Source organism: Piliocolobus tephrosceles, chromosome 10 (genome assembly GCF_002776525.5).
Source record: "Piliocolobus tephrosceles isolate RC106 chromosome 10, ASM277652v3, whole genome shotgun sequence".
NCBI classification, from domain to species: domain Eukaryota; kingdom Metazoa; phylum Chordata; class Mammalia; order Primates; family Cercopithecidae; genus Piliocolobus; species Piliocolobus tephrosceles.
In genome coordinates, this window is record NC_045443.1 from 106,170,778 (window position 1) to 106,195,139 (window position 24,362).

The 24,362-nt window shown below is 46.0% G+C and overlaps 2 protein-coding genes and 1 long non-coding RNA gene across 4 annotated transcripts in view; 1 reads left to right on the forward strand and 2 right to left on the reverse strand.

The window, feature by feature from the left end:
* The window catches only part of SELPLG (selectin P ligand), an 11,808-nt gene extending 10,533 nt beyond the window's left edge, over nucleotides 1–1,275 (reverse strand). The window contains exon 1 of the mRNA XM_023198337.2: nucleotides 1,061–1,275. The gene's annotated coding sequence lies outside the window, so the exon portion shown is untranslated. The remainder of the gene's footprint in view (nucleotides 1–1,060) is intronic.
* Nucleotides 1,276–1,325: 50 nt separating this feature from the next.
* On the forward strand, nucleotides 1,326–9,798 carry LOC111531329. Its single transcript, XR_002728236.3, has 4 exons — nucleotides 1,326–1,532; nucleotides 1,653–1,952; nucleotides 3,395–3,455; nucleotides 9,384–9,798. It is a non-coding gene; the product is annotated as an uncharacterized LOC111531329 (long non-coding RNA).
* Nucleotides 9,799–12,406: 2,608 nt separating this feature from the next.
* CORO1C (coronin 1C) overlaps nucleotides 12,407–24,362 on the reverse strand; it is an 87,395-nt gene continuing 75,439 nt past the window's right edge. For both annotated transcript variants that reach the window (XM_023198195.2, XM_023198139.2), the window contains exons 6-11: nucleotides 23,548–23,667; nucleotides 21,692–21,796; nucleotides 19,644–19,789; nucleotides 16,213–16,270; nucleotides 15,855–16,100; nucleotides 12,407–14,832 (exon numbers count right to left, since the gene is read on the reverse strand). In XM_023198195.2, the coding sequence (XP_023053963.1) occupies nucleotides 14,713–14,832; nucleotides 15,855–16,100; nucleotides 16,213–16,270; nucleotides 19,644–19,789; nucleotides 21,692–21,796; nucleotides 23,548–23,667 (795 nt within the window). In that variant the 3' untranslated portion in view covers nucleotides 12,407–14,712. The remainder of the gene's footprint in view (nucleotides 14,833–15,854; nucleotides 16,101–16,212; nucleotides 16,271–19,643; nucleotides 19,790–21,691; nucleotides 21,797–23,547; nucleotides 23,668–24,362) is intronic.

Genomic DNA, 24,362 nt, shown 5'->3' on the forward strand with positions numbered 1-24,362 from the left:
CACCATGCCTAGCTAAGATTTTGTATTTTTGGTAGAGACGAGGTTTCACCACGTTGCCCAGCTTGGTCTCAAACTCCTGAGCTCAGGCGATCCACCTGCCTCGGTCTCCCAAAGTGCTGGGATTACAGGTGTGAGCCACTGCACCCAGCCAAGTATTCTAAATATTATTATTTTTATTGTTTTCCCTTTTGCTAACAATAGTATCCTAATTCTAATATTTTAATAGTTTGCCACAGGCAAGTGTCATTTTCTCAGTCTTATAAAAAGTGGGAAGAATGCATCTTTCTCTGAAAATCACTTTTTTATGCATCCATAAAATATGTGGCTTCAATACCAATCCTGCACTCCCTCTACTTTCTGGAATCTTCCAGACCTAACCTCAGCTCCGCCCCTAAACAAATCCCTTCACCTCTCCCGGCCTCAGTCTCCCATCCAGGAAAGGAGAGGGTAAGATCATTTCTAGGGAAACACTCATGGTTTCTCTGATTTTCAAATTCAGAATGCCCCCAAGCCAGAAACCACAGGCAAACTGGTCAGGGAGGGAAGTAAGTTAACGGGAGGCTGGGGCTGGTGGGTCACGCCTGTAATCTCAGCGCTTTGGGAGGCCAAGGCAAGAGGCTTGAGGCCAAGAGTTTGAGACCCTATCTCTAGGAAAGGTAAAAATATTAGCTACATGTGACGATGTGTGCCTGCAGTCCCAGCTACTCAGGAGGCTGAGGTGGGAAGATTACTTGAGCCCAGGAGTTTAAGGCTGCAGTGAGCCATGATTGTGCCACTGCACTCCAGCCTGGGTGACAGAGTAAGACCTTGTCTCAAAAATAGAAGAAGAAAAAAAAAAAAAAGTTGGCTGGAGCACAATTCAGAAGAGACACCAGAATAAGGCCACAGACTACAGGAAGGCTTTAGTCTTGAGTCAGAGGGGCCTCAGTTTGCCCTCCCCAGGGGCTGCAGCTCAAGAAGGGCCTGGCCGTCCTCCCGGGCCTGCCAGCAGCTATAAGGCAGGCCCCTGGCCCATGGGGACCTCCAGCCACTCCCTGTGGTTTTGCAAGCCAGCACTTACCACTGTGCTCAGCAGAGCATGGGACAGCTGCCTCGTGGGCCCAGAAGAAGGGGCTTCTCTGCTTTAGTGACGAGGTCCCAGCCCACGCTGCTAGGCACTGCTGTGGCACCCCCTGCGGCAGTCCCAGACCCGAGCAACCCCCAATGGCCGTGTGTGGAAGGAGGAAGCGAGAATGTGGTTACTTAGGCAGGGCCATGTGACAGCCCACACCCCCTTGTTTGTGACAGCTTTGGTGACACTGTTGATAAAGACGGGGTGGGTAGTAAGGCACCTCCTAGGTCTGACATTGCTCTTGGTTTCCCATAACTGTCAAAACACTAAGAACCAAGTAGAAACTTTCTGCGGAGAAGTTCTTCGGCGGGGGGTGGGGCCCAAACTGAGAAAGGCCACAGCATCACTTCAGCGGCAATGGATAGTCGGGGCCAGAGGGGACCCCCCGAAGGACAGGAGTGACCAGACAGAAAGGAGAATGGTCTCGCTTCTTGCCCAAGATGGGCGGGCAGTAGAGGGGGGTGGAAGGTGGTCGGGGAGTAAAAAACACAAAATATGAATCTTCAAAGGGTTTGCAAATATGGTGTATTTCTTCTTGCAGGACTCAAACCACTCTCTCTAGATACACAGCACAGGCCCTTTTAGCTGCAACCAAGAGCCTCTCTAGGGAGCTGGACTACAGATTCCACAAGGGCCAGGCCTGCTTATCTTATTTCTTCATCCTAAATTTATTCATTTGACCAACTCTGGCACTCCAGACTGCATGCCCTGAGGTCCAAAGGGCAGCAATTCTGGGGCTGTGGCCCTCCGGTAGCCCTTCATCTGCTGGGGAGGCTGGCGAGTAAACAAGTCAATGGAACATTATGCCACAATGACACAGCGCAGTGAGTGCCATCCTGTGGTAAGCAAGGGAGGGGCCTCTCCTTCCATCCTGGGTGGGGGAGGGAGGTTAACAGGAGGAGCTTCCAAGAAGTGGCACTTGCGATGACAAGCCAGGTGGGCAGCCGAGGCACAGAGCACAGCAGAGGCAAAGGCTGGGAGGCCTGAGAATACCCAGACACTTCCGGAAGGGAGGAAATAGGGGGTCTCCCAGGGTCTGCCCTGCAGCTTTGCACCAGGCAGGGGCTCAGGACATGCACAGAAAGATACTCATATCTTGCCTTGCACACAGGTTATTTTAAAATGAAAACCAGAAACCCAGCAGGTGTTCGCCACGACACAGTCTCAGTCACCTTAGAAAGATGCAGCTGGAAAGAGCCAAAAGCTCACCCTGCCTGCACAGACAGGGAAACTGAAGCCACAGGAGGGGAAGTGAGACCCCTGGAACCCAGGCCCCTCACCCTTCCCCAGCAGGTTTGGAAATAGCCAGCCTTCAGGGACAGGGGACTGAGAAACTCTAAACAGACCCAAGTCTGCCTGGAGGTCACTCTCTGATTAGGGGAGGTGAGTGGTTGCAAGCTGTCTGTCACTTCCAGCCTGCCACGTGGTTTTCTGCAGCTTGTGAGCTAAGAATGGTGGTTACATTTTTAAGTGGTTGGAAAATGTTTTGTGATGCATGAAAACTGTGTGAAACTCAAGGTTCCGTTTCCATAAAGTTTTCTTGGGACGCAGCCACACTCATTGGTGTACACATATTGTCTCTGGCTGCTTTCACGTTGCAGCAGCAGAGTTGAATAGTTTCATCACCTGCAAAGCCTCACAACACAAATGCTTAACATTTCCTGAGCCTGTGGTCAATGCCAGGCCCTGTGGTAGGTGCTCTGCATGTATCAGCTCATATAATCCTTGAAGCTGCCTTTAGAAACGAGGAGACTGAAGCTCAGAGGGAGAATGTGCCTTGCTCAAGGTCATACAGAGTAATGGCAGAGCCAGGACTCAAGTCGAGGCAGACGGAATAAAGCTCTTGATCTTAACCCCTAGCCTGGGATGGTGCAGGCTGAACGGTGAGCTCTGGTACGTCAGCAAGTACTATATGTAAGGAAAAAGGAGTGGCTTAGTGGCAGGTAAGCTATTTCTTCTGTGTGTGTGACAGGGTCTTGCTCTGTGGCCCAATCTGGAGTGCAGGGGCATGATCATAGCTCACTGCAGCCTCAAACTCCTGGTCTCAAGCAAGCCATCCTCCTGCCTCAGCCTCCCCGATAGCTGTTACGGGCGCACACCACCACACCCAGTTCACCTATTTCAAGGTGAGACTTGAGCAGCGAAATTTCCTTCTCAGAGGAGCAAATATTGCTAAGAGAAATTTGGTGTATGTCGTCTGTGTGAAGACAGTAAAACCACACTTCACCGCACCTAACATCTGTGAGAGTCAAAGATTCAAAGTGAACACATTTCTGCTTCTAGGAATGAAGCCCAGAAAAAAATACTCAAGATGTCTTCCAAGGCTGAAGCAATGATATCTGAGGTAAGAGAAATATTGGGAAAAAACACAGACTCCCATACTACAGAAACCTGTCCCTCGATGGAATGTGATGCAGGCATGAAAGTCATATGTATATTGAATGCTTATAAAGCACTCAAGACCTGTTAGGCAGAAAAGAGAGGGTACAGAAGTATATAAACCGCATAATTCAAGTGTGCTTGGATGCTGAGAGGACAGACTGAAAGAAATGCTCACAGTCCCTATCTCTGGGTGGCATAATTATGAATGGCCCTTTCCTTTCAAATATATTTTCTTTTCTGTATTTGCATATAGAAAAATGTATATAATGATGTCTATTTCACATTTTGGTTTTTTTTTTTTTTTTTTTTTTGACACAGAGTCTCGCTCTATCTCTCAGGCTGAGTGCAGTGGCGTGATCTCGGCTCACTGTAACCTCTGCCTCCTGGGTTCAAGTGATTCTCCTGCCTCAGCCTCCCTAGTAGCTGAGATTACAGGCACTCACTACCATGCCCCACTAATGTTTGTATTTTGCCATGTTGGCCAGGCTATTCTCAAGCTCCTGGCCTCAAGTGATCCACCCGCCTCTGCCTGCCAAAGTGCTGGGATTATAGGCATGAGCCACCATGCCTGGTCTACTAATTTGTCTAATTGTCACAACTGCCTCATGAGGTAGTTTGCTATTAGTATCCCCATTTTGTAGATTAAAAAAAAAAAAGTTCCAGAGAGCTTAAGTAACTCGCCTAAGGTCACAGAGCTGGTTAGTGGCTAAGCCAGAGTCTGAACCTAGGGTGTACTATGAAAGAGCCTGCATCCAATCACAATAAATATTGGTTCAATGTATAAATGATTCCAGCTCCTCCTTGCAGAACTTGCCTGCTGTGATTGGTCTAAGAGGACCCAATGCTCCCCACCTCCTCTCAATGTGAGCTATTTGGGGTGTAGAGCAGGAATTGCAATCAGCAAAGACAGTACGTGTTAGGTTCCTCTCTACACTGGAGCCCACTAGTGGGCTAGCCTGGGAAGCAAGGGCTGTTTATGGGTCTTCTGGGAAAAACGTGCTCCTGGTTGTAACTAACTGCCTGCTAACTGTTGGAACAGCCCCATGTTAAAGCAAAAACATGGCTCACTGGGCTCCTACTTGAAGCTCTCTTACAAGTGGATTCTGAGCAACTAGAGATTTGGTATTCAAACAAACAACCTATAACCTCCTTATGCTTAAATGATCATCTGTGCACTAAATTCAGTCTTCCTTCCATTCGCTGATGGACGAAAATGCCTGCAACCTCATGGTGGCCCCCAGTCCCAAGAGGCACCACCACAGCCTGCACAGCTGCATGTATGCAGTGGCCTATTGAATTGCGTTTTGCTTCTTTGTTGTTTCGGGGTGGGGGACCGTTCCCACCAGTGACAAGCACAGCTGTAATAAAGCCTCACACTCTAGAGACAAAGAGAGGAAGTCTTGGGTGTCAAAAGCCAGCGCAACTTAACTTCAGCCTGGTATTTACCAAGCTTAGGTTGGTCAACAGTACAGTCATTAAAGAAAATGAAAAATTAAACATTTGTGGAATCCCGGAAATATGTGGCTAGGCAAGGACTGTAACTGACAGGCCAGGTATGGCCTGAGATTTTATAATCTATGTGTAACTTGCCAGGAACTGTTATCCCTCCCTGACAAGGTGCTGGCTTCCATGAGAACCTGTGTCCGCTTCCCTAAAAATAGGGAAAAAAGGGGTGGCGTCGCTCATAGAATCCCACCTCCCTTCCCAGTGTCACGATCCCTCTGAGGAAGCTGAGGCTCCCTGGTGGCGCAGGAGGGCACAGGCAGACTGGAGCCTAGCCAGACTGCAAAGCCCGTTCCTTCCTCCGAGGAAAGCAAGAGTCTTGCTGGTTGTGCCACTTGTTTCTCAGGGCAGTGGTCTTTTCAGTTTACTCACAATGGGACCTTTTGTTTGAATGAAAGCAACGGTCTCATGAAATAGAATAAGAACAGAGCTCCCTGCAAGGAAGGCCCAGAAGGGAGGGGAAGTCACGCCCAACTGCCTGCCCTCCCCCGCTCTCCTGCTGCGAGGCGGGCTCACCGGGCTACAGCTTGCAGATTTGAATCATCCAAAGGGGAAATGGTCCACTGTGGGCCTGGTCCAGCCAGGATTCAATTCCCTTTCTCAAATGGGAACAGAGCTCTGGGGAGCTTACTTTCGGCCCCAGATTTTGGTTGCCAGTCTGGGTGGCACTAGGAACCAGTTTCTGGGCTGGAGATTGCAGCATGAAGCCATTTCTCGAGTGGAAGAAAACAGGGCCTCCCCAGCTCACTGGGTCTGCTTGGGCTGGGGGTGGCCAGCGCTGCTTGTCCCAGGCCTGGAAGGCCAGAGGGCAAACAAATGTTAGAAATGTACTCCAGACTCTATGATTCTTCCCCAGAGGGTAGCGGCTGGAGGAATCCATGCCTCTGGCAGACGTCCTCAATCACCTGGCCTCGAAGACCCCTGGGAAGGAGTCTTTAGGGGAGAGACCTTGGTGTTGTTTGAGAAGGCCAGGGGCCTGGCCATAGGAGTCCTGGGATATTTCCTGGAATTTAAGATCAGAAATAAAGCTGGACCTTAGGCATGGACTTGGGGAGCTACAGGGACCCAGATGCCCTCTTCATCACTGTATACCTGCTCTTCCTGCGTGGTGCCTGGCTTCCCCAACTCCCAGGCCCCCATAAAGGAAAACCCAGATCTGATGCCACTGATGGTAGCTCCAAGGGGCTCACAGGTCACCTGGAGTTGACTGTGGTCCGGGACAGTCTTATTCGGTGAGAAAAGCACTGCTGGGCAGACAATGCAATATGTACTCCCAACCCAGATAATGCCTATATTTTCAACTGTTCTGTCATTCAGTAAGTACTGATTGACACATCATGCCAGATTCCAGGGATCCTGGTGAAGGAAACCAGTGCCTGTCCTCATGCGGCTTATATTCAATTCAGGGAAGACAGTCAAAACTCCAATGAGATGATAGATCAGCTATCAGTGGTACTAGGGTGCTACGGGCACTATTTACGTATGGGGGTCAGATGAAATGCTGGGAAGGGCAGACACTGGAGGTGGGGAAAGGATGGGCACTCCCGAGAGAACAGCACATGCGAAGCTTAGAGGTAGGAGGCCTCCTGAACACAAGAGAACATCAGGAGAGGATGAGGGGCGGCAGGGCAGGCAACACAGGGCCTCCTAAGCTAGTGGTAAGGATTTAGTTTTTATTCTGAGTGGGATGGGAAACCATGGAGGGTTTGAAGCCTTAGATACAGAGGTCAACGAGCTTTTTCTTAAAGGGCTACACAGTAAATATTTTAGGCTTTGTGGCCATACAATCTCTGTTGCAGCTACTCAACTCTTCAAGTATAGAGCAAAAGCAGCCACAGACAAGGCATGGTGTGTTCCAATAAGCTTTACTGATGGACACTGAAATTTGAATTTCGTATCACTTTTTACTTGTCAGTAAATATTGTTTTTCCCCCAACCATTTAAAAATATAAAAACCATTCTTAGCTTGTGGGATACAAAGAAGCTTCCGGCAGGTTGGAGTTAGCCCATGGGCCTTAGCATGCCTTCCCCCGCCTTAATACCGGAAAAGGTGACTATGGCTGCAGCTCTGAGAACAGATTCAAATGGCTGGGGGAAGCTGGGTTAGGAAGCTGTGATTGTTAACCTTGTCAACTTGATTGGGCAATGGGGTGCCCAAATATCTGGTGACACATTACCCTGGGGGTGTCTGTGAGGGTTTTCTGGATGAAATGAACATTTGAATCTGTGGGTTGAGTAGAGCAGGTTGCTCGCTCTGGTGTGGGTGGGCGGATCCATTCCGTTGAGGGCCTGAATAGAACAAAAAGGCTGAGTAAGAAGAAATTCCTCGCGGGTGTGGTGGCTCACGCCTGTAATTCCAGCACTTTGGGAGGCCAAGGTGGGCAGATCACCTGAGGTCAGGAGTTTAAGACCAGCCTGGCCAACATGGGGAAATCCTGTCTCTACTAAAAATACAAAAATTAGCCAGGCGTGTTGGTGCATGCCTGTAGTCCCAGCTACTTTGGAGGCTGAGGCAGGAGAACTGCTTGAACCCAGGGGGCAGAGGCTGCAGTGAGCCAAGACCATGCCACTGCACTCCCACCTGGGAGACAGAGTGAGACTCCATTTCAAAAAAAAAAAAAAAAAAAAGGAATTACTCCTGCCTGACTGCCTTCAAGCTGGGACCTCAGTTTTTAGTTGCTTTCTGATCTGAACTGAAAAACTCAGCTCTCCTGGGTCTCTCTGGTTTGTTGACTGCAGATCTTGGAGCTTAGCAGCCTCCATAATCACGTGAGTCAATTCCTTATAATACATCCCGATCTCTCCTCTTCCCTCATGCAGACAGACCCTATTGGTTCTCTTCTTCTGGAGAATGCTAATACAGAGGCTCTGTCCACACAGAAATGATGGGAGCACAGGCTAGGGGAGTCACCATGGAGGTGTGAGAAGTAGCTGGGACATGGACGCATTGTGAAACAAGAGCCTGGGTGTGGGATACGAGAGAAGAGACGGGAGTCAAGGGGGCTCAGGGGTAGAAGAACATGAACTTCCTCCTGTAGACAAAAGGGATATTCACTTGTATCTCCTTCAGAGACTTTGACAGAAAACATCACTCTAGAAGCAAAACAGGGAACAGGTGGCTGGAGGCAGAGAAACCAGTTACAAGGCTGTTCAGACACTAGACTGGTATCTACATGGGGAGGCACCTGGCGGGTGGCCAGATCCCCAGATGGAATCTCCACCTTGTGGCTTATGAGGCATTCTGGGCCACTGCCTCTTAAAGACACTGCTTAGGGTGATGAGAACTCATTTTGCATTTGGGGAGCTGTAGGTGGGGATGGTGATAAGTAGCCCAGGATTTTGTTCACCAAGAGATATTATTCCAACTTCCACAACCCAAATAGCATCTCCGCATGGAAATGAAGCTGCAACAGCTCCCTGTCATGGAGGGGGCACTGCCTAGTTCTCAGACCTCATCACTAGAGCCCCCAAGCTTGGATGTTGCTGCTGAACTCCCTCAGGGCACTGAGCATCAGCCTGAGTACCTCTCCTGACTGGACCAGGGGTCACTTGCTCCACTACAGTTCTCTCCAGCCCCGTGACACTCTCACTGTAAATACAAATTCTCACCCAGTGAATGCCAAGACGAATCCAACCCTACCTAGTGGGGGAGAGGAGATTAGGAAATGGGCGATGAGAGGTACACGGCTTCTGGGAAGGGAGCCCTGCTGCTGGGGGCCTGACAGGCACCCAGTGGAGAGGAGCCTGGACAACCTTGGCAACCAGCCCCCTGACCGCGTTCCACAGCATTTCGGGGGCCCAGGCACCCTGTGTGTGACCCCCTTCTACTGTAACTAGGCCTGCTCCCTGCTCTTCCCCTCGAAGACACGGATGACTGCTCCTCTCTGGCAGCCCAAAGCTTTCTCTGCCCCCACAACTGCCTGCGGGCCTTTGTCTGAGCCACTTCTCCCCAGTTCTGTTCCAAACCCACCAGAAAGTCCTTCCCTAAAAGTCCACTTACTCTTTGAGATCAGTGTGAGGAAGCTACTCAAAGAACAAAACTAAGCACCCAGTGGTGAATGTCCAAGCTCAAGTGTACAGATTTTTTTCTGATAGCAGAAGAGACCTGTTTACTTCTCTTCCAAGTTGAGTCCTGAGGTGGAATAACTTCCTCCTCTGACTTCTGCCCTCAGGCTCCCGAGGCAATGGCCCCGACATTGCTTTCTAGCCCCTCACCATGAAGCCTGTCAGGAACCCGTGTGCCTCACCCTCTATCTGCCACTCACTAAACTCAGGATCCTAAAATCTGCCCTCTTACCCATTTTCATTCACATGAATTAAACTTCAACTACAATGAATTTGAAGGATCCCATCTGCCTCTCTAAACTCACCTTCCTCCACATTTCAGCCAATCCAACCAACTCAGCAGCCACCTTATCCTCAAGGATCTTGGATGTGCAGTAATTCCCATCTCCCACCCAGCCCTCCTGACACTCGCCACAGGGGAACTTCTCACCCGGCACAACACAGTGTCGCCTAGCGAACACACCCCCACCCCACACCCCAAAGTCCGAAGTTGAGAATAAGCCGTTTGCTGGTGGACTCGGTTCCCGCAGGAGGGACAAGGATGACTGCCATCTGCACATCAGCTGCCTGGGACATAACATTTCACACGTCACGTTTCAAACAGAGGCAGCAGCTGCAGCTGAGATGAAGCATATCCAAGTATACTTAGCCCTTACTATATTGGAAGAAAACATATTTCCCAGTTCTGATGACCTTCATTTTCTGCCGTATTAAAGTCTTACATAATTTAACTTTTATATAGCCAATCTGTCTTTTCCTTTGTGATGTATTGCATTGCTTTAGGGCTTACATTTTTTTTCTCTTGTCTGAGGCATAGATTAAAAGGGACTTACTTTCTTCTAAATAGAGAAAGAAAAGGTTTTATTTTAACTGTGGACTCCCATTAAGAATGTGTATTGGTGTCCTGCTGCCCCCACAGCTAACCAAATGTTGCTGCACCATTTCAAACATCTCCACTGATTTATGCTTATCTTAATAATTATTAACTTACCACTAATACATTAATTTTAATAATGCCTTTCTGGGAATAAATATATTCATAGGAAATGTATAAATTCAGAAAAATAGGATTAAATAGAAATTACACACAACTTTACTTCCCTATAGCAATAACAACATTTCTGGTATTTATTCTACACATAAGTATACATTGTATATGCATATATCCTTTAAAAAGTTTGTCACAAACCATCTGTTCTGGGGTGATTTTACATATCTGTATTAGGAAACCTACACTTCTCACTAGAAGTTCTGGTCCTGAATGTTCTTATGAGGTCTAATGGACTTCACTTTCTTCCCCATCTTACTTTTAAATGGATCAGCCAACTAACATCATTTACTGTAGAGTGACTCCATGGGGTAGAGAGCTGATGAGAATTACTTTGTAAACACACTTTTACTTTTTATGCTGACATCAGCAACAGTTCACTGTAGGGCACTTGGAATACATAGAAAAAAGTTGGTAATGACATCCAGCACCCAGAAATAATATACTTTCATCCTTCAACCTAGGTAGGTATATATTTTAAACCCAAGTTGGAATTGACTCTATTTTACTATTTTTTTTTAATGTTTCCTATTCAATACTCTTTTTTTTTTCTTCTTTTTTTTTTTTTTCTGGAGACGGAGTCTTGCTCTGTCGCCCAGGCTGGAGTGCAGTGGCACGATCTGGGCTCAGTGCAAGCTCCGCCTTCTGGGTTCACGCCATTCTCCTGCCTCAGCCTCCCAAGTAGCTGGGAGTATAGGTGCCCGCCACCACGCCTGGCTAATTTTTTTGTATTTTTAGTAGAGATAGAGTTTCACTGTGTTAGCCAGGATGGCCTCGATCTCCTGACCTCGTGATCCACCCGCCTCGGCCTCCCAAAGTGCTGGGATTACAGGCGTGAGCCACAGCATCTGGCCTCAATACTCTTTCTAAATGACTTTAAATAACGAAACAGTATTATAACATATGAATATGACAAGTAACTTACCGACCCCCTTCTGCAGAGTTGATTTTACTCTTCTAATTCCTGAATATACCTCCCACTAGTTCCCTGGGACAAAATTTCCAAAGGTGAGAACCTTGGGTCTTAAGAAAACATTTAAGGCTTTTGATACACTTGCCAGACTGCCCTCTGGAAAGGCTGTCCACCCCGCACATACCCCCTTCTCGCAGGAAAGAACTGCCACCCCTACATTCTTTGACAAGGGCCTTCTTTTTAATGAACAAAGGAGCACAAAGGACACTGTCCAGCCTGGACATCAAGGGTTGCCCGTCTGAAGCAGGAAAAGTGTGCCCTTGACGGTGACTTATGTCCGTGACCCACTGCCAGCATTGGGATACTTTAATGTGCCAGCAGAAAGAGAAGGGGCCACTCAGAGTTAACAGATTCTTAAGAGCCAACAAAGAGTTTTTCTGGATGTAGAATACCAAGTACAGCAAGGGAAGTGACCTTAAAAAAAAAAATGGAAGTTCCCCCCAGACGAGGTCTGGCTGGCTGTCTGGGGCCAGCATGCTGACCTTCAGGTCTTCTGGCAAAGAATCAAGGTGGACCGAGTGAGAAAACAAGTTAGTCATAAACAGACCACCACGCGTCTCCCGGCTGACTGCGGGCACCTCGGGTCTACAGAGGGCCCTGCCAACTTCTACTTCCTGCAGCCACGGGTGGACCAAGAACATGGCTGCCATTCTTCTCACAGACTAAAGCAACTTTAAGATAAGGCATTTGAGGAAGGGGAGCGTTATGCTGACTATTCATCATATTCACAAACATTCAGAAAAAGCACACAGTGGGAAATTCTTTGCTACAATCACTGAAATGTCACGAGACAATGTCATAGTTCAAAAGGGAAGCCCTGCAATTCAACTGACCCTAGAAGCCTGCTGGAAGAAAAGTCACAGCTGAGCCAAGAGAATATTGCTTCTACTGAAGAAAAATTGCTTTCAAAGGCTCTGTCAGGAAATCAACTCATAGTATAACAGAACAGTGGCAGCCATGCAGCGAGGGTTCTTTGTGTGGCCACACAGGTATTCCTCTCATCTGAACTACATGGAATTATCATCTTCCTCGCAAGAAAAGGGACTCAGAGGGATTAGGAACCCCATCCCAGGACACACCGCTGGCAAAGGTCTGAGGCAGGATCCAAAGGCCCAGGTCTGTTGGAAGCCAAAACACAGTGCTTAACTGGCTTGGAGACCTCACTTGCTCTTGAGCTGAGCCACCCACACGCGCTTCCCCTGTACTTACCCCCAGCGAGGAGTATGCCACCGTGCTCATCCACCAAAGTCAGAGAAGCTATGTCAGGCAGAGAGGTGAGGGCTGCCTCACAGACAGCCAAGGTGTGAAATAAACACAAACACCATTTTGTAATCAATGATTTTTATCTCTGAAAATGGAAGCAAGTGTTTTGACAGAACACTATGGCCACTCTATAAGAGCCGACGTAGGAATAATTCACTGTCCTCTTCCGGGATGTCAGGGCTTAAAAAAAAAAGAAAAGAAAAGAAAAGACAAAACAGGAAAATAATCCACAATGCTTTGGGCGCCTACTCTGAGCTTGGCTGGGCTTATTCATTAAATAAGTCATAAGCTACAAACTAAAATCAGGGTAACTTTCCCTTGTCCTCCTGCTTCTCTTTGAACCACATGCCCTACGGTGTTTCACCACCATCAACAACAACTTTGTTTACTTCATTAATTCGATATCAGAACTTAAAACATTTCTGAATCTTAGACACAAAGGTCCTCAGCAGATTACACTGATAAAGAAACAAATACAGGTTTGAATAAAAGTCATTGTCATTATTGTTTTCTTTACATCTCATGATCCACTTCAATATTAAACACACACATACACACACACGAAACCACATCAAACATTCAGATGCCCTGAAATTGTGGAGACAGCACTCCCGATATTGGCTGGATAAGAACATGGTCCTTTTTCTATACGGGCATTACTCAGAGTTCAGCTGTCACCACACTCTGCCCTCACCCTGGCTCCCTGAATACAGATGTTTCCAACCAGTCCCATGCCCACACCAGCACAAGCGTGTGCAAGAATTCCCTTTGTGGTCCCAGTGGCACTACACATTTCACGTTCAATCACAGACAGCCCTTCCAAAACAGAGGCTCCTTACATCTTGTTTCCCAAGCATGCACTATAAGAAACTGGAAATGGGGCAAAGTTCTAGCTAACCGAGGAATGAACAGGCAACCGGAGCTCAGTCTCTGGCCCCCTCCAAGTCCGGGGAGCCTCTGTGCTTTGATGCAGCCTTGGTGAGAGATGGTCAGAGGCAGGGCAGATTAGTTGTGCAGAGGGACATGTTTGTACACATTAAAGCTACAGCAGAGGTCTGCGTTCCTGTTTCTGCTTCACTCTCGATCATTCTCCTCAGTCTCAATATTCATTCAATCGCACCCTCTGGCCTCATCTTAGCTTAATGTGGTTAGAGCTAAAGGGCAGGCAGGAAAGAAGGAATGGCTGGGAGAGCCCTGAGAGAGGTCGCAGCACATGTGAGGAAGAGGGTAGAGCAGGAGCTTTGTTGGTGGAAGAACCACTTCCTCCTCCAGCACAGCATGGGGACAGCACGGGGACACAGGATCACCCAGGTCAAATACCCCTCTCCACATGCCCTCATTTTCAGTCCCCACCACTGTACTCAAGAGCTGGGCAAGCTGCTGAAAAGGGCAAGAACGAATACTCAGCAGTACACACGTCTTCCTGTCCCAGGCACCCTTGTCAAGTACTGACCAAAACCTGAAACATGATGTTTAAAGTCATGAATGCAATAGATCCTAGGTGTGTAACAAACTGCAGAAACACATGCTAGTTTGGGTTAGATTATAATCATCTGAAGCACAGGATAACCAAGAAGCAAAATTCCATTCTGGTACAAACACCCGATTTCTAGAAAAGAGAAAGGAAAGGAAGAAATACGATGTGAGTTTTTTTGATCAGAAGACTCCATGAAATGAGAGCGGTGGTAATACGAATCCACGTGATTTTTCAAGTCTTCCTGTTGTACAGTCATCAAAATGACCAGGTTTGTGCTGCAAAGGAGCCAGCACCATGTGGCTACGGCTTTGATTGTTCTCAGATGAATGTTTATACAAAATAATATCTTATCTTCATTTAGTTTATAAACATACACAGTGCTGTCCCTTTCAAATTAAGGAAAAAAAACCACACACAAATACTGCAAAGTAGCAAAATACAAAGGAAAACAAAGCTACTTTTGGTTTTGGCAACATTAAAAAAGAAAGAAATATAAAAAGCAATGTGGCATTGGTCCCTAGTCGTTTAAAAAAAAAAAAAAGGTACTTGGGCACGACACAATCAGAATTAGTTTGTTTTCTAAAATTCAGAGTATCTGGGATTTTAAAAGTAGCACTTTTTAAAAAGTTCAACAAGTCACATAACACTTAAAACATCAAAAAAGCTTTCTGATAAAAAGCTCAGCTTTTAAATCACGTTTTGTTTCTGCAAATTTGGGAGACAAATTGAGTTCTTACTGGAATGTGGCCTATGGCTGGTTGACAACTCTGAAATGGAATGTCTCCAAATGGCAGTGCCTCCCTTTCCGCCCTCCCTAGGACCACACCAACAACCAGCTCCCAAGCACAAGTTCTTGCTCCCATTTTTTTGTAGGGGTGGGGGTGGGACCTTCAGGCTGCTATCTTCGCCATCTGCTGTTCTAACTTGGAAATACGCTCATCTTGATTGCAGATTGTGTCTTTTATAGATTTGATCTCTTTTAAAATCTCATCCAACTTGGCTTCATTTTGCTAAGAAAACAAACAAAAAAAGGAGGCAGTGATTAAAATGCAGTAAACAAAGTTCAACACAGTTCAATCCTTGTAAGATATAAAATGCAGTTTTCTATTTTGCAAACGGCAAGCCATAGTCACCAAGTTGAAAAGAGACGTCAAAGCCCTACTGCATCTGGAGCTTTGAACCCAATGAGCACTGGCCGATCTATCTGAAACCCCGTGGCAAAGCGACAGTGTGTCACAGTGCCACAGTGCCACTTCTGATCCCGAAGCATTTACTCAAATAAAGGGTCTCCTGGGTCCCAATTAGACTATAGGACAAAACAGGCTCCTTCAAGAGTGCCCTACGTCACAACCACCCCAATCACTCCATCAAGAGTAACTTCTATCTGAGCAGAGCGAGGGCTGACTCTCCCAGAGGCTACAGAGCTCCTGCCATTTGTAAGGGAGGCTCCTTCTTGGGAGGGAAACCCTCGCCCTGTGTGTCCACTCCTTCTCTCTTACCCAGGACCTGCTCTCCTGGCAACAGCAGCACTCTCCAGTGGCCACAGCGAGTCAAAGGCAGGCTCGATTCCCTTCACCCCACCCAAAGGGCTCTTGCCTAAATCCCCCTTGTTGCCAACCCCACACAGCTAGATCCTTCTGTCGTAACCACTCAGCTACATCAGAACACTTGCCACTCCCTCCTTCCAGGGACCTCCTCTCCCTGGTGCCTATGACCCCACGCTCCCATGATATTTTATTTCTACCCAAATCAGAGAAGGGAGACTGATACCTATCCAAATCTTGGTGGTTTGTGGCCACACTTGGCTCCTTTAATGGGGCTAAAGGAGCTTTAACTCCGTTAAAGGAGGCAAGTGTGGCCACAAACCACCACCATCACGTGACCGAGGACCTTCTCCCACTTTTTCATTTACTGAAAACCCCCGTGCACCCAGCTGGGACAGTACTCGCCGACGCCCTGGACCACAAGGGCTTTCCAGATGATAAAGCCCAAACCAGCCAAGCACCCCTGCACTCCAGTCAGTGGTCCTCACCACACTGGCTGTGTCTGTAGTTTTCTTGGGGACGCTGATCAGGTCGCACTTCTTGTTTGCAGTGGGCTTGCTATCCAGAATGTTCTTCTTGACCACCTTGAGATCCCTGTTTTTGCCTGGAATATACCCGTGCTTCAAGGAGATGAGGATTGGGTCTGCATTCTTGCCCTCGAACCACTCTTCTGCCTCCAGCGCGGCCTCTGGCCCCGCTGTGTCAGGATACAGGTCATCTTGGAAAAGGTCAGACTACAAGAGACATTTGGCACCCACGGATAAGGAAGAAGAAAGGCTTGGGATTTTTGAATTTCATTTTTACATTTGTTTAAAACATGGATTGTCTAGAAAACTGAGCACTCACCTTCCTGGGAACAGTCATGATAATAGGTTCACACTTTCTCTCATGAAGTTTGAAGAATCTTCAGAGGGGAAATAAAGGCAAAGTTGCATTTAGTGAAATATGAGGTTGACTAACAGGATGAATAATGAGTTTTCTACAACGTTGTCTGAAATGTCAAGTGCTTCTTTACCCATCCCCGCATCTGATCCACCCAGGGAATAGGCAGAACTTAGTGTTCCTGGTTGACAGATGACAGAACGGAAGCTGAGAGTCACTATGGTAGGAAATGGCATACTGGAGACAAGAACCATGAGTAGAGGTCTACGTATGATGATAACAAATGCCAATTATCTGGGGGGCAAACTGTGGTAGAAATAATAGCAACACTGAAACTGACTCACTTGTGAAAAAATTACCATGTCAACATACAGGAAAGAACACACATCTGTTAGACTGTATCTACAATGCAACGTGGGTACAAGGTCTTCTACCACCTTGAGGTGGTTGAACATGTGTAAGTATAAATATGACTTTTAGAAAACAAACAAACAAAAATCCTAGGATTATGATTTTCCCTTCCAAGCAAACCACCTCGTACATGACACTCAAGAAAAAATGTGAAACTATCCAAAATGTGGAAAGAGAATGTAAAGCAACTTGCACTGTAATATTGGAAGAAGGGAGCAAAGAGCTCTGTAATGGGGAAGAAAGGTAAAACATTTTTGTTTGTATCGTACAAGAGAACTGAACAGACCAGAAACGACTTCTTTTATGATGACCCTGATAAGGTCAAGCCAATTTTCTTTGTCACTCAAGATGGGAAACAATAAAAAAATCTCTCTGAAGCTCCTGGCAAAAGAGGTGGCCTTAGTGAGCATTCTGATCAGATCACCAGATCAAATGGCTGGTGTGCAAGGGGGGAGTTGAGTGTGGGCGTCAATGCCGCTGGGGAAATGTTTTTTGAATTCCAAGAGTTTAAGTCAGAGAAGACACTGCCACATCAAATATGCAAAACCAGTGAAACTCATTTCTCCTGGAAACCTGCAGCCTTTGGCATCTGACACTGGGCAAGAGTCCATTGAAGACAACCTGGCAGATACATTGCTTTAACGCATCAGGGGAATAAAAGCTGAGTAGAGCTCAGGGTGGTAAAGGTTTATAAAATCATCGTCCTCTTTAAAAGGAAGGTTGTGTCAAATGTGCCTCTTTACTATTTAAACCAAAAACCAAAAGAGTCCCAAATAAACCAAAAAACTTTTTTTTTTTTTTTTTTTTTTTTTGAGACCTGGTCTCATTCTATTGCCCAGGCTGAAGTGCAGTGGCACAAGCTCACTGAGGCCTTGACCTCCTGGGCTCAAGCAAATCCTCCCACCTCAGCCTCTGGAGTAACTGGGACCACAGGTACATACTACCACACCTGGCTAATTTTTTTAATGTTTTGTAGAGACAGGGTCTCACTAGATTGTCCATACTGCTCTTGAACTCCCAGGCTCAAGTGATCCTCCCACCTCGGCCTCCCAAAGTGTTGGGATTAGAGGGTGAACCACCACTCCTGGCCCAAAAACATTTTTAAAGACCGATTTAATGAAAATTCTGTGGTTAGTATAGCGAATAAAAAGACTGACTTGGCTTTGACTTCCAGCTGTACTACTAAAACCCATGAGAGTGTGACAACCTCAGCAAGCCATAAGTTCCTCATCCATAAAACGGGGATAAAAGTAACACCTACCACATAGGATTGTTATGAAAAGTAAGAGGTAGCAAGTAGCATATTTAGCACAGTGCCTGCCATATAATAAATGCTCAAGAAACACTTCATAAATCGGAGACATTCCAAACTGTGTTTATAGTCTGTTGAACTTTTCGATGACAACAAATGTGTTTTGAAATACTGGATGTAATCATAAACTCGAATTCAGTCTATTTTGAACCACATTTTGATTAGTTTGGTTTAAACCACAATTTTCAATTATCTGTAACAGCTTTCCCTCATTATTCCAACTAAAACAAACAAACAAAAACTCCCATATAGAGTTTTGGTTTGTTTGTTTTTGTTTGTTTGAGACAGAGTTTCACTCTGTTGCCCAGGCTGGAGTTCAGTGGCACCATCTCGGCTCACTGCAACCTCCACCTTCCAGGTTCAAGTGATTCTCCTGCCTCAGCCTCCCGGGTAGCTGGGATTACAGGCACCCACCACCACACACAGCTAATTTTTGTATTTTTACTAGAGATTAATATAAAAAGGGGCTTACAAAAATTCTTTTACTTTTATTTTGAAAGACGTAAGTATCAATTCTTTAATTGTGAGACCAGAACAGCAAGGTTTTCAAAAGTCCATGAAAACAGTGTTATACAAATGTTTGGTATGACCCTACATGTGATGACGTAATGCTAATTATTCTGTTGTTTGAAATGGCTAGTGGTCACTGAGTCTCAGAGGGTACATTTGTTGACTAGCATGAGAAAAAAGCCTGTCCCTTAGGAAGCCCAGCATTTAGAATATGAATTTTTTAAAAAATCAGTAGTAGTACCGAGAGGTAGAAATTAAATCATAGCTGAACTTCCTAAATCAAGCTAACCTACCGCCCCACTGTAGGACCTTTGGTTTCTCTATTTTAGGACCAGTGGGGCCCCAAATACAGTTCTGATTCTGGTTCTTCCACTTATAGGGTAGGAAAACCACCCCCTTTTCCATCCCCGAGCCAGGCTCTCCCCTACTTGCCCACCAGGGAACACTGACCATGGCCTCAGTTTGAAGATTAAAAATGTAGCTGGGATTATAGGCACCCACCACCACACCCGGCACATCTCACTTTTTATCATCATCTGAATGCCTGGTGATACCAGAGCAATACAGCTACAAGACGTTCTATGAAGCCCAGCACATTTCACTATTTCTGTAGGTGTGCAATACACCCCAGCTATGCCACTTAATTGCTGCACTTCAGTTATCTGGGCAGGAAATGAGGTATTAATTCCACAGTACACACAAGGATAGAAAGACATGGGCTTCATAGAACGTCTTGTAACTGTATTGCTCTGGTATCACCAGGCATTCAGATGATGATAAAAAGTGAGATGTGCCGGGTGTGGTGGTGGGTGCCTATAATCCCAGCTACTTGGAAGGCTAAGGCAGGAGAATTGCTTGAACCAGGGAGGCGGAGGTTGCAGTGAGCCAAGATCACAACACTGCACTTCTGCCTGGGCAACAGAGCGAGACTCTGTCTCAAAAAAAAAAAAAAAAAAAAAGTGAGATTTTTTTCTAATGAAGAAACTCGGTTTTAGTGAGTATCCTTAGAAAGTGCCATCTGATGGCAATGGGTACAATTCTACTACTTTCTTGCTCAGAATGGTCAGATATTTTTGAGATCTGAAGTATATGCTGGTCTAAGTACAAATAATTGTCACACAGTTACACCAACCTAGAATACTTGACAATCTCGATTCTTTACCTGGCAATCTCACATTTGTTGACATCAAGTCCCCTCTTGGGCATGTAACCCATCCCTCTCTGAGGCTCCTTGCTGCTGAATGTGTTGAGGTAGTGGACGTACGGGGATTCATCCGTGATCTCAAAATAGCGAATACTGCTGTCACCCTGTAAGAAACCAGAGAAAAGTTTGTGTCTGATTGTTAACTGAAACCTCTGGATTATGTGGGTGTCTCTTTCCTCTATAAACCCAGCATTAGTTGGGACCCCACTTCAGTAGCTGACCTTTTCTTCCTCATAAAGAGGCTTGCCTAAAGCATATGACAGTTTCTTTTCCTCACAAAGTAACCCCTCACTTATCAAATGCTAGCATGCCTTTTAAGTGGTCTCTTTGGCCTCCTACAAAAGGCTTTAATTTTACTCCCCTGAGCCTCGGCACCAGGCCAGGGTTAGGGCAAAAACGTTAATGCCTCTGCCAAACAGCTACATTGCAATTCAACTTCGAAAAACAAACAAACAAACAACGACTAAGAGAATTGCTGAGAATGCAATTACTGATTTAAGTATAACGCAATGCTGTTCACAGACCTAAGGGCACCAATACCAGGCACTGAGTTGATGATAAACAGTGAGATTTTTCTAATGAAGAAACTCAGTTTTAGTGAGTATCCTGAGAATGTGCCATCTCATGGCAATGTGTACAATTCTACTTTCTTGCTCAGAATAGTCAGGTATCTTTGAGTGCTGAAGCACACGTTAGTCTAAGTACAAAGAATTGTCACACAGTTACACCAACCTGAACACTGATGGCAATCTTGTCTGGCAGAGAGGAGATATACATATATGTAAGAAAGAAGAAGACAAAAATAGCTAGGTGGTATCATGCCTCAACAGTGCTCCCAGTTCTCATGATTTCCATTTGTCTCAATGATTGAGATATCTAAAGCAATGGAAAAGAAGCTAAACCCTTACTAGTCATTTCTGCATACTCAAAAGAATTTTCCATCTAATGTTACTAATATCTGAGTAACTGCTCATTTTGTTTGTTTTAATTCAGTCAAGGGCAACAATGGCAAGGTAAATGTACTTAACACCTGTTAACATCTGCAGTAAAATGGCTTTCAAGGAAACAGACAAGATCTCTGTTTCTAAAACAATGACCTATAAAAATGTAAAGCAGGTCTGCAGCATGCTCAATCAGCTATGAAAAGCAAACATCACCAGCTTTACCACCCAGCAAAGGGCTATCTAACAGGTCTAGGGACTACCTCAACAGCTCTACTGTTATTAATTTGTTTATTTCAACTACAAAAAGTTCTGAGGGAAATTGAGCCTACAAAAAAAAAGGGGGGGGATTATAAGGTTCCCACTTACAAAAATGAAATCATAAAGCTACCCACAGTGTAGGCATGCTGAGCTCATAAGGCAGGAGGAAGGTTTTTGGAGTTCAGTGTGGAGTCTCCCTGTAACTGTTATCACCCACGAGCTTTAGTCAGACCTCGTATCTTCAAGCCCAGGGCCCTAGCACTGAACCCCCAGGAACAAGAACCCTCTGGAGAGTCTCTGAGGCCCTCAAAAGTTTGCATCCACAAAGCACCATTCTCCTTCCAAGTCTATGGTGTGTGGTACTAAGTATACACATGCTCATCTAGGGTTATCCAACAAATTTCAGCATTCGATGTGGCCAACTGGTTGCCCATCCCTGACACAAGTACAGATAAATCTAAAATCACCAATCAGGTAGCACTGCTAGGTGAAAATGAAACACCAGTGTGTCTTCTTTTTTTCACAAGAGCACCCTGATTGGAGCATTTTCCCCAACACTCCAGCCCAACCCCTGCTTCAGTCAAAAGTATGGAACATGGCGTGTTATCACTGCACAACTGGCAAGCTGCCCACAGCCCAGTCTCAAGACCTAAAAAATACCAAATTATCTGTCCTTAGCTTATAACGTACACACACAAATTAGAAAAATTAAACAGATACAACACATTGCCCCTCTCTAAATCTCTGAAGGATAAATGTTTCCACTTACAGCATTTAACACCAAACATCAAAATTACTGTTTACCTTTCCACATAAGTAAATGATGCTGGTGTCAGGGTCATAGAAAGGCAGCAACACCCCATTGCTAGTGTCCATCTCATGAAGAGCAATTGGTTCCTGCATATTTTTCTGGGGGGAAGATAATAATACATATATGTGTGTATATACATGTTTTTATAAATAAATTTTTATAACCTTATTATACATTCTTCTATCCCAATTAAGCAAGCCATTTTCCTAGAATAATAGAAGTTTGAACTATGCACATACAATACTCATACATGGAAACAGCAACAGGGATGCTAAATGAGATCCAATTCACTAAAAATTTCACTGATTGGACAACATAATGCACACATACATCAGTGTGATTTCATGACAATGATGAGAACGCCCTTATCCTTTGTTACTGTTTTCTTTTTCTTTTTTTTTTTTTTTTTTGAGACGTAGTCTGGCTCTGTCGCCCAGGCTGCAGTGCAGTGGCCGGATCTCAGCTCACTGCAAGCTCCGCCTCCCGGGTTTACGCCATTCTCCTGCCTCAGCCTTCCGGGTAGCAGGGACTACAGGCGCCTGCCACCTTGCCCAGCTAGTTTTTTGTATTTTTAGTAGAGATGGGGTTTCACCGTGTTAGCCAGGATGGTCTCGATCTCCTGACCTCGTGATCCGCCCGTCTCGGCCTCCCAAAGTGCTGGGATTACAGGCTTGAGCCACCGCGCCCGGCTTCTTTTTCTTTTTTTAAGACTGAGTCTCACTCTGTTGCTCAGGCTGGAGTGCAGTAGTGCTATCTCGGCTCACTGCAACCTCCGCCTCCCAGGTTCCAGTGATTTTCCTGCCTCAGCCTCATGAGAGCTAGGATTACGGGCATATGCCACCACCCCTGGCTAATTGTTGTATTTTTAGCAGACACAGAGTTTCACCATGTTGGCCAGGCTGGTCTCCAACTCCTGGCCTCAAGTGATCCAGCCACCTCAGCCTCCCGAAGTGATGGTATTACAGGGATGAGCCACTGCGCCCACCCTATTTTATTTTTTAAAAGTACTTTTTAAATTATAAAATATGTGTGCTTTTAAAAAGTTGAAAGATATAAAAAAGAACATAAAAATCAATCCATATTCCAAAATCCTACAGCCCAGTGGGTGGCAGAAGCTATTATCATTTTGATCTATTTCCTTCCCACACATATACACACTGAGAATGAGATGATTCTATGTATGTTGTATTTTTCCCCACTTAAGCTAATTATGAACATTTTCCCAAGCATGACTATTTTGATTTAGACAACTGATCATATTATTTATGAAATATGAACTTATTTCCCAAATCCAAAACACTAGATTCTTCATACATTCTTTTTTTTTGAGACGGAGTCTCGCTCTGTCGCCCGGGCTGGAGTGCAATGGCCGGATCTCAGCTCACTGGAAGCTCCGCCTCCCAGGTTTAGGCCATTCTCCTGCCTCAGCCTCCCCAGTAGCTGGGACTACAGGCGCCCGCCACCTCGCCCGGCTAGTTTTTTGTATTATTTAGTAGAGATGGGGTTTCACCGTGTTAGCCAGGATGGTCTCGATCTCCTGACCTCGTGATCCGCCCGTCTCGGCCTCCCAAAGTGCTGGGATTACAGGCTTGAGCCACCGCGCCCGGCCCATACATTCTTTTTAAAAAATATAGTCAACAGCCTCTTCAGGATTATCAAAAGTATGTCTTTGAAATACATTTACCAGTAAGTCTCCAATGAGGATAAGAACTTTACATCCAATTTAAGACAAGCAGGCATTTAGAAAACTACACTAAGAATCCCATAATCTACTTACTCACCGGAAGACCTGCTCAGAACAGACAGAAAACTCAAGTGAAAGCAAGCAGAAAAGCTGGGGAGGGCGTACCAGATTCCAGAGAGCCAGCTGCCGCTCACTCATGCGGCTGAACCCAGTGGTGAAGACATTGCCATCGGCCAGGAAGATGGCTCTCATGGGTCTTGCTCCTTCATGTGCTTTCTCCTTCTCCTGGAGAGCAAAAAGGCACATGCCACACATTAAACTGCAAGAAGACAAGGTGAGTGGGGAAACTCGGGCATAGATCCAACCTCACTCACTGCCATTCAGGTTCACCTGGGTGTAGGAGGGAAGTCAGTGTTAACCATCCCCCCCCTTCCCCAGATGAGGAAACAAAGAGATACTCTGTGATCTGGCCAAGGCCGCTCTGTGAGGCAGCAAGAGTGCCAGGATTTGACTCAGAAGCCTCACTCTCTCCACCATATCCCGCTGCCAACCCAAGTCTATGCACTGGGAAAATCAAACACATGAAAGGACCCTGACAAATGTTTGTTTCTCAAGAGGATAATAACGTAAGGAGATTAGGTACGCCCTACCATTTCTACCAATATCATAGGGCAGAAAGAAGCCTTGTCTAGTTGACCCCTTCCTTGACCTTGGTAGTTTAATGAATGCACTAGGACAACCCTTGGAAGATGTCGGGTGGAGAAAACACTTTACACAGGGCTGGGCAAGTCCCCAGGGCTCAGTAAGCACCGGCTACTATCATTGCCCAACTCTTGAAAAGAAATGCTGCCAAAGAAGAACCACATCCCAGGAAGGGCCTCAGAGTGTGGCAAGTGAGGTGTTCTCAGACTCACTACGTGTAGTTTCAACACTGACTGAAGACCCGAATGTCCATCTTTTGTCAGAGTGTGTGATTTTGT